Below are 13,957 nucleotides of genomic sequence, written 5' to 3'. Positions count from 1 at the left end.
TTTACTTTCAAGTATTCACACTTGGCCAGCGGAGTTAATGGAGGATTTAAGCATTCCTAATGATCAAACAGAGAGTTGAGGTGTTGGAGGGTCAGCTTTCGAAGCATTGGTCCAGCAGAGGATCTGAAGGAAATCTTACAAGAAGAAATGAAGCAGTTATGAACAATACTCTGTTAATACTCTAATGTGGTAGAACATCCCGACTACTGCTTCATTTCTCCCCGCACTACAAAGGGATGGCTGTAGCAACCGTGACTCACTGCAAAGGGTGTTATGGGTCATACTGTGAAGCAAGCTGGGTGAGGGGAGGTAGGATGGAGATTGGTAAGGATGACACCATTGCTGTAGGTTTACAGTTCATGCCACTAATTGGAGGTATCATAAAATAACAGTCAAGAACGAAAAGCAAACAGAAGCATGCAGGAAAGGGAAGGTAACACCATACCAATGGGCAAGGGGCATCCAGCCCGTCCAGCCCAGGTAACCCCGGCTCACCCTTCTCGCCTTTAAAACCTCGGAGTCCCTGTTCATGAAATCAACCACTATAATTATTCCAGTCAATGCCATCCCCTCCATGTCATGGGAGGAGAGGCCCAGTCCCGCATTGGTATAATCAAAGGGCACTCAAGCTACATACCCAGTTCATAAATAATCAGTGTTTTGAATCTCTAGTACATAACCGATAGGAAAGGTTGCCTTGCTGGTTCTGTATTCTGTGTGAGTCTGAAGATGCTTTTCTGATTTTGTTAAATCTGGGAGGACTCTATTGGTTGGAGGAGTGGGAAGAGGATCTCTGTTTTTAGAAATCATCTTCAGTTGCTGTCCCCACTTTGAAACAAAAGAGAATAACTTCTGTGCAGGATCTGTCTGGGCACGTACACTGCACTTATTACTGTGGTACGCAACTGACTCTTCAGCTTGAGCAAATAATATACCTGGGGGGGGGGGGAACTAAAAAGATCAGTGATAACATTTTAGACACACAGAGCTTCCTTAATAGCAAGGGTATGACTGATATATATAAAATAATCCTTGCTGCCATATAGCATTGTTTTTCCATTTGTGTTTTAGAAAATAATTTGGCTAATTCTTGCTACTTTTTAAATGTAAAGAGGCTTCCAATGAAGTGAATGTCATGTTGAATGACATGGCCATCTTGATCATTTTTTGTACCTCCCATCAGATTTCACACCAATTTGTTTTCCCTCTGGGTATCCTAACCTGGGTGCCCTGTGTCATTATCAAGGAGCGACTCCCCTACAAACACATCAGATGGACACTGCTCAGAGGCAAAAAAGAAGGCATTTTAGATTTCATCGCTCCTTAAGGGTGATGATATTAAACATTGCTAAAGAACAGCAACCCGCAAGTGGAGGCGTGGGAGTTCCAAGGTTCTCCTTTCATAGTAAAACCCTTTTGCTCTCAGCCTCCTGCCATTTCACCCATTCCTTTTTGAGCTCCTGAAAGCAAAGGGCCAAAGCCAAAGTTACTCCATAGCCCAATTGCTCTTTAAGGAACTGTTCCTGTCTCACACTGAAGAAAACAGCTGTGCCATAGACTCCAGTTGGAGCAGTGCAGGACCTTATTTAAGCAATGTGACTTTTGTTATAGCAGGTGCTCTTTATGTCCAGCATTTACTTTAAGTTTTCCTTCTTTCTTCCTCATTAGCAAATCTTAAAATAAAACATTTCATAAAACAGAACATACCAATGGACAGGGTGCATCTAATCCAGGCGCTCCTTGGTCTCCCTTATCCCCTTTAGGCCCTCTAGAGCCTTTCTTGCCCCTCTCCCCCTGTAAATAATAGTTTAGTCCAAGAAAAAAAAATACACAAAAGCTTTAGGATCATCCATTTCAAATAAATGTCAGAGATAGTTTTTAAAAAAAAATAAATAAAACAAATGTCTAGAAAAATATTGTAAAAAAGGAGATTCCTTCAGTTAAGTTGCTCTGATAGGAAAGCCTTTTGTGGATTTATTGATATTTTTTATTTACATGTATTGCACTTCAGCAATTGTCCTGATAAGAATTCTGACCCCTCCATTGCATTAAATGAACCATCAGCCCCCTGAACTTTGTAGATGGGATTGCACTGGGGACTTCTCCAGCCAGGAGAGTGACACCTAATACCACTCAGCAGACTGGCTAGGACAGGGGTGGCCAACCTGTGACTCTGGAGCCATATGCAGCTCTTCAGAAATTAATATGCGGCTCCTTGTATAGGCACCGACTCTGGGGCTGGAGCTATAGGCGCCAACTTTCTAATATGCTGGGGGGAGCGCACTGCTCAACCCCTGGCTCTGTCACAGGCCTTGCCTCCACTCCACCCCTTCCTGTCCCCTCCCCTGAGCCTGCCGTGCCCTCGCTCCTCCCCGCGCCCCCAGGCTCCTGCACACCAGGAAACAGCTGATCAAGAGGTGCGGGGAGGGAGGGAGAGGTGCTGATTGGCAGGGCTGCCGGTCACTGGGAGCGGCGGGGGGTGGAGTGGAGAGGGAGCTGATGGGGGCTGCTGATGTATTACAATGTCTCTTTGGCAATGTACATTGGTAAATTCTGGCTCCTTCTCAGGCTAAGGTTGCCCAGCCCTGGGTTAGGAGATGTTTGGACACTGAGTGGTCCTAAGCCTGGCTCAGGAGCCCAAGTGTGTCACTTCTTAGACTCTCATGAGCTCTACTGACCCAAGGAACAAGATACTGGCCACTTGATTCCAAGTTTGGCTCTCCTGTTTTGTCACATCCTTGGACCTGATTACCAAATTAATTAGTTTTACACCTGTTTTCCTTTATCCTTCTCCTTGTCCTTCCCCCAAAAGTATTTCTGGTTTATAATAATATAATAAGTAATTTAAAATGCATTCTCTTAAATTATTTTTAAAATACCATATGTTTTACGTAAGCATTTTCCACTGCTTTGTTTAAATGCTGTCCTTTTAAAAAAAAATCTCTGTCTTTCTTGATTAACAAAGGTAGGTCTTTATCTGTCACAGCTTTAATTTTAACAAATGAATTAGCCTGATATTGCTGTTGTTTTGTGCAGAGAGGGTCTGAGTTTTCTCTGGTATAAAATTGGTTTAAGTCAGTGTCACTCCATTGACTTCAGTGAAGTTACTCTTGATTTACACTGGGGGTCCGTGAGAAAAGAATCACACCTACAGAATGAAATTCATCCCTGTGCAGAGGGCCAGCATAAAGCCTATGTAAAAACAGGAAAGAAGAGGATCTTAAATAGTGAACAGGTCTCACACTGGCCCTCTGCACAAGGTAAATTTCACCCTCAGCTCATACTAAATTAAATAGAAATTCTAAGCGCAGGTCAACATCAGGATAGGCCTCAATATTTACAAGAAAATATATATACAAAATATCTTCATATTATATTTTAAAAAGAGCAGAACTTTTCAAAGCTGCTGAGGATACAATGGAAGTGGGATGGCTGAAGAGGGAATAAAATCAGGCAGCACAGGTATAGATTTAAAAAAGAAAAAAAAGTAAAAGGTTTTAGACAAAATAAATTACAAGCTGACAAAAGAAATGGATGGGATAGGAGAGGTAACTAGGAGAAATCACCCAGGATCAAACACTGGAACAGAGAGGATAATCCAGGAGAAAACGTGGAATGGGTTGTAGTGGAGGGAGGAGGAAGGACCCAGGAAAAAAGGCAGAAGAAGAGGAAGGGATAAAGGGGACAAAGGTGGACCTGTAGAAGCAAGGAATACATACGAACACACAGACAGGAGAAGGAAAAAATAGATATTATAAAAAAAATGTGAAGAGTTTAGCTTTAATGCACATGTTCAGCATTTATACTTTTTCAGTTGGGTATTCCACGAGGCTGTCATGTTCCAGTAACATTTCAGTTGTTACATAGCACACTATTTTCATGACTGCACTGGATCTTGAAGGCTATTATTATACATCCTACAGTGACATAAGAACAAAGGGCTCTGCTCCACAGAAAAGATCCACAGCATAAAAAGGCAGGGTTCTGTCTTTTGCAACTGGAAGGCCTGTGAAGGGGATTTTTGCCAAATTATGGCAGGGAATGGGGTGGGCACTTCAGAACCTATTTTCAATGTGTTAATCACAATGTATGGGCATAAATCTTAATAGCCCATAGTACCTACTATTAAAAAGATTTTTAAATAACAGCTTCTTTTCCAGCAAGAAAATGTATTAAACACCTGCCTTGTGTTTGAATTCAGTTGTTAAAGCTGTCTGTTCCAGGTCTCCTGTCAGAGAGTCTATCTCAGAGGATCAAAATAAAAAACATTCGTGCCTGAAGAAGTCCATGTCATTGCATTACTGCGGCATGTCTCCCATAAATGGGTATGAAAGTACCATCACCTATGCTTAACCCTGAGCTATGGGAAAGGAGAGCAAACTCCTTCTGACTAAACAGTTTGGCTAATGAGAGACCCTATTTGGTAGCCTGACAATGAATTTAAGCACACAGAAGTCTCCAGATTTCTGCGAAATGGAGCATGTGAGGTATTTGTAAGAATGTCAATTAGACTGGGGCATCAGACAAAGCCATTTGCTACAGGAAGCTTACATTTTTTAAAATAAAATTTACTCTTAATTCCTCAGTTACTCTAATAAGTGGCCCACTTAATAATTTGTTAAAAGGACTGTGGGCTGAGGAAGAGTCCATCATTAAATTGTTAGTGATAAAATATATATTTGCTGGATCAGACTTGAAAAGCTACAGTGTTTGCCCATTTACAAACTCAGTTTTCTCAAACATTTTTTGTTTCAAAAAATTTGTTGCATTTTAGCCAAATATTTATTTCAAGGGGACTGTGACACTCCCCTCTCATCATCTATGGAAGTTGCTGTTCTTCTCACTTGTCAGTTATTTTTATGTGAGGGAGAACAATGAAGCCACATTAACCCAAATTGATTCCTACTGCAGCCAACAAAAGTCCCATTCTCTAAATACATTATCCAGATTTAAAGCCAACTGAAAAAGTCTAAATAAAGATCCTGTTAAGCTTATGTCTTATTCAGGAAAAAAACCCTTAATAAAATAAAGAGAAGGTTAAAGAGCAAAACCAGAAGTGGAATGATTAAAAGGTAGCAGCACCTTGGAGCTGCCATGAATTTCAAGAAATTTGGAATAGTCTCTCCTTGTTTAAGATGCTGACTGGCAGTGCATTTTTCAAAATTGTTAATCTGTCCAACATAGAATCAGAGGAGCACTCCAGATGATAAGGAAGGAGAGACAGCACTCGCCCAATGTTATCAGCAAATATATTCATCTCATACAATTACTGCTTTGGCACATATTCCATCACAGTTTTAGTCTATTTCTGAAGTGCTTGCATATGGCATCAGAGCCTTATAAAGAGAATCTATATGTATCAAGTGAATAAGCTATTCTCAACTGTGTATCTCTTTATTGTTATCATCAAAGGATTCAGATCACTAATAATCCTAATATAAAAAAATCTTTTAAATATGTACACTTTGGTATAGTTTTTCTTTATAACACAGGCACATGATGTAAAAAAGATTGTCAGCAATTAATATAATCTATTGCTTTTCTTAGGACCTGGCTCTGCAGTTCTTGTACCAATTCAAGTCAAAGCCTGAGTAAGGAGTCTAAGACTGTATGATCCTGTTCTTTATTATAGTCATATTTAATTTCTTCTCTAGATTTCCATGTTTGGTTGAAAAAATGAAGTAATTCTGGACATTTTGGAAAACATTTTGCTGCAATAAAGTGGCTGACATTCTTTTTCAGCATCAAGGGGAATTTGGGTACCATGTAACAAGATTTAGCTATACCGCCGTTATTACCACTAATGGGAATTGTCTGGTTTACATCTCTGCACATCTCACTAAGCATGTTAAGGTAGGATTTTCAAAGGCACTCGGCATTGGCCTCATTCAGTGAGAACAGAGAGAGGCCACCACTGAGTGCTTCTGAAAATACAGCAGGTATGCTTTAGTGTTTGAATGATGTAAACACTGTAAATTACACATCTGTAAATTGCTTTATAAGGGTTTAACACGTAGGAATTCATCTGGTTTTTTCCAGGTAATTCCGAACTTAACCATTCCACCACTACATAAAGACATTAGTAACCAAATGCAGGAAGTTTGGTTCCTGACTTACCCGGTTTCCTTTGTCACCAGATGGGCCTTGTAAACCCTAAAATAGATCAGTAAGAAGAAAAAAAAAGATTTTATGTCAGCCAAACTGGTCTCTTTGTTTACTCAGCCAAAATAATTATTCAGACAAAACCTCAGCAAATAAACTAACCTCTTCATTTCTATTTTAAAGCGAAGATAGTCTGTGATCATCTAAAGCTACAGCTCCAGTCCTACACCTGCTAAGCACATGAATAAACCCTGATCATGTGAATAGTCCCATTGAAGGGCTACTTGCATAACTAGGATTCCAAAACAAGGCCCCAGTTCTGTCTTGTCAGACTTTGGAAGGCTGGTGTTCAGTTCAGAAAAGTAAACACTTGGAATGGATATGTTCAATAATAGCACCTTAGTATAACATATGAATAGTCTAAGCATGGTTTACTTTACCCAGTAATTTCAGGATCTACACTGCTACATATTTGATTCTCTATATTGTTCTGCTGACTAGAATAATTCTTTTTCTATTATTTGTTTTAAAGTAATTGAATTATTTAAATAATATCACTGAGAGCGCTGGGACTGGGAGAAAAGTCTCTTACTTTGAAAATTAAAACCAGGATTTTAATTTACCGTTATTTGTACAAATTCCTCAGTTTCACTTTGGCATTAATATGTCAGTGAGAGAACATTTTCTCCCATTACAGCAGAGTATGCTGCAGTTGGAAGGTGAAAGCTTCGTGGATGACAGAGAATTTAGAGACCCCAATACTTACAGGAAGCCCAGCTAGCCCCATTGGTCCTGCATTTCCAGGGTCACCTTTACTGCCCTAAAATAGAGACAAAAGAGATTTTTTGTATACAGTACAGGGTAAAAATACACTTTGATCTGGAAGTTCAACTCACAAGAGTGTAGCTGCAGTAGTATGGGCAGAAGGAGGTCCTAGCTGCCCAAGTATGTATATAGCACCTTGGAGGGTAAATGCTTGGGGTGGCTAGCCCCTCTTGCTACTTGCGCCACCATGGCCACACTCTTCTTTTAGCGGCTAGCTCAATGAGAGCTAGCATGGGTATGTCTCCCCATGTTGTAATTCGTACTTCCAGCTTGAAGTATAGACATATCCATTAACAGGCTGGGCACAGATGGATAAATGAACACTTCTGAAAAGAAGGCAGAGGGCACTCGTTTCCAGGCCTCTAGTTGCCGTACAGAAAAAAGCCAAAATATAAAATTCTTAAAAGTCACAAAGAGCCAAGTCCCAACTTCTGGAAGGAGCTGCAGTTACTGTGCTTCAGGAACAGTAGCAGCTGGCACCGTCCATGAAACTTTGAAGAAGTTGGAGAGGTGTGTGTGTGTGTGTGTGTGTTTTAAAGCTAACTTACCCTTTCCCCTTTTGGTCCTGCTGGTCCTGGAGCTCCAATTGGTCCTGGAGTACCCTGAAATTTTAGAGACAAAAACACACAAATCATTTTCTTCATGTTCAGGCTTCTTTACAACTGAGAAACAGCATGGTCCTTGAGGAAAAAGCAGAGCTGAGAAGGAGATTCAATTATGTAAGGAGTCATTTGAATTACTATAGCTTTCAGGGTTGATGAGGACAGGTTCTCTTAACAACTCTCACATGCAATTATAGGACCATAGAAATTGCCATACAAGATCTGTATATTTTACAAAGCCTTATTTTTATTGGGGGAGTGGCCTTCTTGAAAAATAACATTGACAGACACCCCTTTATTTGCTAGGTGACTGTAGTTTTACCCGTGAGTTTGCATCCCCAGCAAAGCTGAAACCTGTAGCAGCAGAAAGGCGATGTAGACATTTTAAGCTTTTTTCCAGATGAGTTCAGTTGAGCAAAAATGAAATAGAATTTGCATTATTTTTTGGTAGGCAGGTTCATCATGCAGATTGAAAGGTCACCATGCCGCACGAACTAATGCAGATGCACGCATACACAGAGGCAAACGTGAGAGAGTACCCATTCAATCCTAAATCCTCTGTCCACTCTTTCACCATTTAAATCACTCCAACAAGTTCTAGGTCATGGTAAAGGGAAAATCCAGTCTCTGTGCTCAGCCTTTGGCCCTAGAATCAATCTCCCTTTTTCGTACCAAAATTTTCAGCCACATTGAAGCTTGCTTGGATGTTTGGTAAGTTAATTAGTCAACCCAATCAATTCTTATCTTTTTGCATTAATAATACAGTAGGAGGCAATAGCCCTTTTGGCCATGAGAAGTGTTATCATTCTTGAAGACAAGACAACTAATTCAGATTTTCTGTGGAAATCCTTATGATTTACACTCATTTGAATCTGGATTCAGCCTCTTGTGGACTCCTATGCCACATGTCATAACTAGGGTTGCAAATTTTGGTTGGACATATTCCTGGAGGTTTTGCTGGTTGACATAAGAATTAACCTTTAATTCATGGAGACTCTAGGACAGTTCTGGAGGATTGGCAACCTTAGGTCATATGAGCATTCTGTGCCACAGTATCTAATGTTCCCCAGGCTGCCATTTTTAAATCTAAGTAAAGGATTAGGAGATTTCAAAGCACCTTCCTAAACAGAACATATTTATGCATTTACCTCTTTAACTGTATGCCAAATCAGATCATATTATGTTGGACTGGTGAAAAACTAGCCAGGCATCCAACTTCCAATTTTTTAATTCTTTCATGGATTGCTAGAAAGGAAAATTACCTCTCAGTCAGGAATGTAAAAGGGAGACCTTTTGGACCTTTTACAGTAGCTTATCCTTTTGATTGAAGGAAAAGGAAGTGGAGGTTTAATCATGAGAGGTTGGATCCTGCAATCCTTACTCACAAAAGGAGTCTCACTGACTTCTGTAAGATGACTCATGTGAGTAAGAAGGACTATTTGTACCTGTAGGAATTTGCAGGAACTGGCTGGAGAAGTAATTCATCATGACACACACACATGCCACTAAAGTGTAAACGAGGAAAAAAAATCATTCCCTGGACTCATACAGGGGACCATAAGTGCACCATGGGAATTTTAACTACCTATGCATTTTCTCCATTTTAAGATAGTTTAAGGCTTAGAGTCCCTAAAGATCCATAGGGAATATCTAGAAAATTTGTAAAAGTAAATATACAACTTCTTGAAACAAATATGCAAATTAGAAGTTGTCATTCAATTTCTGTTTCAGGGGAGTTATGGGGCAATGAAATTAATTTCTGTTCCACTGGAAAAGGGGAAGTCAAAGTACCTCTCAAAAAGTGAAATCTGACTGGATTTGGAGGCTATATAGCATCCTCTGAAGAAATAACAATACTTTTCCCTTACATAGTAATTTTCATCTAAGGATCAAAAGTGCTTTATAAAATTGGGTTAGCATCATTATTTTTGTTCTCATTTTACAACTTAGGAAAACTTAGACACAGAGAGGTTATCTGACTTGCCCCAGGTCTCACAGTGAGTTAATGACCGAGTGAAGGAAAGAACCTAGCAGTCTCAGCCTCCTGCTCAGCCACTAGACATCACTGCCTCCCAGATGAATAAAATTAAAGTTAAAACTTCCACCAATGATTTTGAGACTTGGGAAAAACATTTATGAAGTTGCTGAAGCTCAGGAAATTGTGTGGTGTGTTGGTGCTCACTAAGGGGTGGCTTGTGCTGTTTTTCAGAAGGTTTCTCACATGCCTCTCCTCCTACTGGAGAGGTGCATTTAAGGTTATAACAAGAGCTGCGCATGCAACCCATTGCAATGCAGTCCTAAATGGTATGTGTGAAAATAGTACACAATGAGGTGTTACTATGCCTAAGACAAGTCTGAGGAGATGCTATTGCACAATGCTGTAAGCAAGGCTACCACTGGGAAAGACAAGACGGAGACAGTTCACAATATGAGGACAGAAGTACATGGCATAATGGGTTCATGCAGAGGCTTCATTTAATATAATCCCGGTAATAATAATAAAGTAAAAAAAAAGTTTAAAAGGATGTGATTAAGGCCAAAACCCCTAGTCTGGCCAAAACCTGGAAGTACATTATTGAGAGTGACAAGAAGGCGATCTTTCACCTCTCAGTAACAATATCTAAATTTAGCATTTTGACATCCTATCCATCTTCAGGGAAAAGAAAGCGACTCATAATGTAAACGAGGGCATAGTGTGATGGACAAGACACATCACAGTACCAGGGAAGAGGAATGTAGGGTAATGGAGAAATGAAACTCACCGGTGGTCCAGGCCTGCCGTCTAAACCTGAAGCACCCTGAACAGATGGGAAAGGGTTAACAAAAAAGGCAGGAAGGAGTGGGAGGTGAGGGGAGAAAAAAGGAAAGGGGGAGGGAAGAGGTGAGTGAAGCAGTGACTTGAGACAAACATATGCTCGCAATAAACAAAAACAAAAAATAAGAACTCAGGGACAGGTGATAGTACTTACAAGGAAACCAGTGAAAACATAGAGACACTGAATGCATGTAATACTGGCTAGTGCCTTTAAGATACCTTTGAAACTGCAGCATTCCCTCTTACTCTGTACCAAAGTACCGCTCAGTGCTCACCCTAGGGAGAAGCTGCTCTGTCCTGTTCTAGGCAAGGAGAAGGGCACTGTGATAGTGGAGCTGCGGACCCTTGTAATGACAGTGTCAGGCTGTCCAGTGCAGCATTGAATTATCGGTGAAATGAAATACAGCACTGGTACTAGAATGGAATCGAGGTGCCTGGAACCAACCCAGATATCGATAGATTCTGGAGAGCCATCCACTGCTCAGGGAGTTCCCAGTGTGTGTCAGTGGGGATGTGTGTTCCATTTTCAAAACTGCCCATGCCTCACATAGAGAGAGCTGCATGGTCTAGCAGTCAGATAAGCGGGTAAAGCCAGCTGTTGGGAGTGGCTGAAAATCAGATTTATATTGGGAATCTTGCTTTAGCTTCAACTTTGGAAGGGTCACTGCCGAGCCTTAATTTGAATTATAGCTTTCTCTGTCTGCCCGAATCTTACACTGAAGTATATACCTGGGTTTAGTACTTAGGTATCCAGATACAATGGTGATGAGGGTGGTTTAAATGCCTACATTGGTAGACAGATGGGTTTATAGGATCACTGTGTCGTCATTGGTATTATTCTGACATCATATGTTTAATATTAGGTGATCATTACATTATCAGACAGGAACAGCGGGTTAATCATCAAGGAGAGTTCTTGCACACACATATGATATCTTGTAATCAATAGTGTAGGACATGTACGTGATAGAGTGTTGACAATATTTCTCAATTTTGATCTCATTCGCCTGGTTGCTGTGTGAATGCTTTAATTTGTAATACTGTATAGAGTAGCTGTTTTTTAAATATGTAAGGCCAATTCCATAAAGGTACTTACATGCCTTAGACCCATTTTTAGGCTCCACTGTGGTTTGCAAAACTTCTGCTCAGCTACCACCTAAACTCACTTGGCCCCTACGTTTTTGTCTCTGAGTATGTGCACTGCTGTCTCAGTCTAGGTGGCTGAATGCCTGTGTCCCACCTAAGCCCCTGTGCGATCCACAAAGCAGGGGAAGACAAGCAGAAGAGCCAAGCTCACTCATGGGGCCCGATCCAGTGGGTACGCGCAGAGGCTGCCTACCAGATTGGGTCCCATTCAAAATTATTATTATTAGTGGTGGTGACCTTACAATATTTAGCCAGAGGTCAGTGCTCTGACCTGGGTTGTGGGAGATCCAGGTTCAAATGCCCTTTCTGCCTGAGTGGGAGAAAGGATTTGACCAGTGGTCTCCCACCTCTCACGAGAGTGTGCTAATCACTGAACTAAGGGATACTCTGATGTGGGACTCTGCAGTGTCTCCTGTTGAACCTGTTCCTCTGTGAATAAATAATTAAAGGATCATTGGAACAAGGGACTGGGCCCTCAGTGTCCCACTTCCCTGCTGGCTGCCCTAACCACAGGGCATTCTCACTCACTATCTCTCTGGATCCCTTTGTGGGTCTGGGTCTAAATGTTTAAAGTCAGTGGGCCAAATTCTGGTCCAATTTATCGCCCTTAGTTGAGCTCAGTGGGATTGTGCTGCTTTAACAATTGATTTCTAACACATTATCTACAGTCTATCTTTGTCACGATAAATGTTAATTAGATGCTTAATTATTTTCAACCATGTTTAGGGGTCTACATTCTGAAAACTTGCAGGATCAGGCCCTTTATATCTTAACAAGAGAGTATTTATATGTCCTGAGTAGGTAGCTTATTTCCTCTGAATACGGCAAATAAAATCCATCTATATCTCAATAAACATTTTGCTAACTGTCAATGGCTGCATAGCTCAATAATTACATTTTATGTGGTTTATTTACTACCCAGTTATATTTTTGAGGTTGAATGTGATATTGGGAGGGTTTCTGCTTTCCACCTTTCTTATAACTCCCCTGAGAGCAAGTTTGTTTCTTGATTTATTGCCACTTGCATTGCATTATAAGGAACTGTAGATGAGGGACCCGGTAAGGAAATGTGTGAGCCAGCCCATCTGTGCAACATGCTTCCCAACCAAGTTTCATATGTCATATCCTCATTTTTGAAGTCATTTAGCACATCTCTGCTTTAAACATCTTGGCACTATTGTTATAAACAAAGACATGCAATTTTCAGCCAAAACTATCTGGACAAGGGAGCTGGGTGATAACACAAAGGCCAATAACAACAAATCACACAGGTGCACACAACAAGCTCTTTGCAGTGAATGTTTCTAGGCAGTGTGAAGTTCAGCAAAAGTGTACTTTGGTGCTTTCACTTCAGTGCTTTTTTCTGAACAGGTAAAACTCTGTGCCTTTTCTTTACAAAGTCCTTTGGTTTTTATATAAAGCGACCACACTCTGATTCTTAACTCTACTGAAATGCATTAGTGCTTCCTTGATAACATGTAACTGAGCAGCACAGTAATACTGGTTTAAACATGAATATGTTGAAGTAGAATATCCTTACTACATATGCAAGAAAATAATGAAACTGAATTGGATATTTACTGCTTCTGGGAAGGCATCAAGTTTTATTGCAAAAACATGAGGGATAATTTAACTGGATTGGATAAATTTAAAAGACCCCAAAGCTTGAACAAAACCTTTCTTCAGTTTAAAAACATCTCAGCAAACTGTTTTCTCTTCATTTTTGCACATCTCAGCATTTCAAGGCCAGGACCAAAACCAGAAGTGCCAAAAGACCAGAAGAAAAGCTGTTCATACAGTATTTTCAGCCAGGAAAGCAGAAGGAACTTGAGGAAACCTGTTCTAATGAGATTCCTAGTTCAATTTTACAGATCCAAGGGATAAGCTTCTCCAGTTTCAGATGCTGATCCCAACCAACTGTCCAAAACAGTTGAGGCTTGTCCATCACTGAAACCCAATAGGCACTGCTGCTCATAGGCCAGTTTTTTGTCCCTAACTCTATTTTTAGATAATCAAATCTTTATCTGTCTCTCTTATTTTGGGATCTTTCTAAGAATGGACTATGTATGGCTTCCCAAGTTCTCCTTGCTTCCTGGAGACTTACGGGCAATCCCAGTGGACCTCGGTCTCCTTTCTCACCCTGGACACCCTTCTCTCCTTTCATTCCATCAATCCCTGCTTCCCCCTGAAGGAAGAATGGATCAGAAAATAAACCCATCATGGCACCACTTCTAAAATAAACATTTCTCCTTTGCAAAGGCGTAGCTGCACCAAAGATAGTGTAGTAGAGGCCAAAGAAACCTTGGCTAGTGTAGACCTGGTTTTCCTCTCATACTGGAGAACAACACTGTAGCTCAATTGACTTCAGTAAGGTTACTCCTGATTTACACCAGTGCAGGAAAGACAAGAATCAGAGCCAATGTCTCATTACAGAATTCATGGGGAACAGAGCTCATATATTACCCTC

The 13,957-nt window shown here is 40.6% G+C and overlaps 1 protein-coding gene across 1 annotated transcript in view; it reads right to left on the bottom strand.

Annotated features, from left to right (window-relative positions):
* COL13A1 (collagen type XIII alpha 1 chain) overlaps positions 1-13,957 on the bottom strand; it is a 104,817-nt gene that overhangs the window by 9,218 nt on the left and 81,642 nt on the right. Inside the window, exons 30-34 of the mRNA XM_050959472.1 lie at positions 13,595-13,675; positions 7,476-7,529; positions 6,869-6,922; positions 6,118-6,153; positions 1,708-1,794 (exon numbers count right to left, since the gene is read on the bottom strand). Of these exons, the coding sequence (XP_050815429.1) occupies positions 1,708-1,794; positions 6,118-6,153; positions 6,869-6,922; positions 7,476-7,529; positions 13,595-13,675 (312 nt within the window). The remainder of the gene's footprint in view (positions 1-1,707; positions 1,795-6,117; positions 6,154-6,868; positions 6,923-7,475; positions 7,530-13,594; positions 13,676-13,957) is intronic.

The sequence above is a fragment of the Gopherus flavomarginatus genome, chromosome 6, assembly GCF_025201925.1.
Source record: "Gopherus flavomarginatus isolate rGopFla2 chromosome 6, rGopFla2.mat.asm, whole genome shotgun sequence".
Lineage (NCBI taxonomy): Eukaryota > Metazoa > Chordata > Testudines > Testudinidae > Gopherus > Gopherus flavomarginatus.
This window is presented reverse-complemented; position numbering and strand designations above follow the sequence as displayed.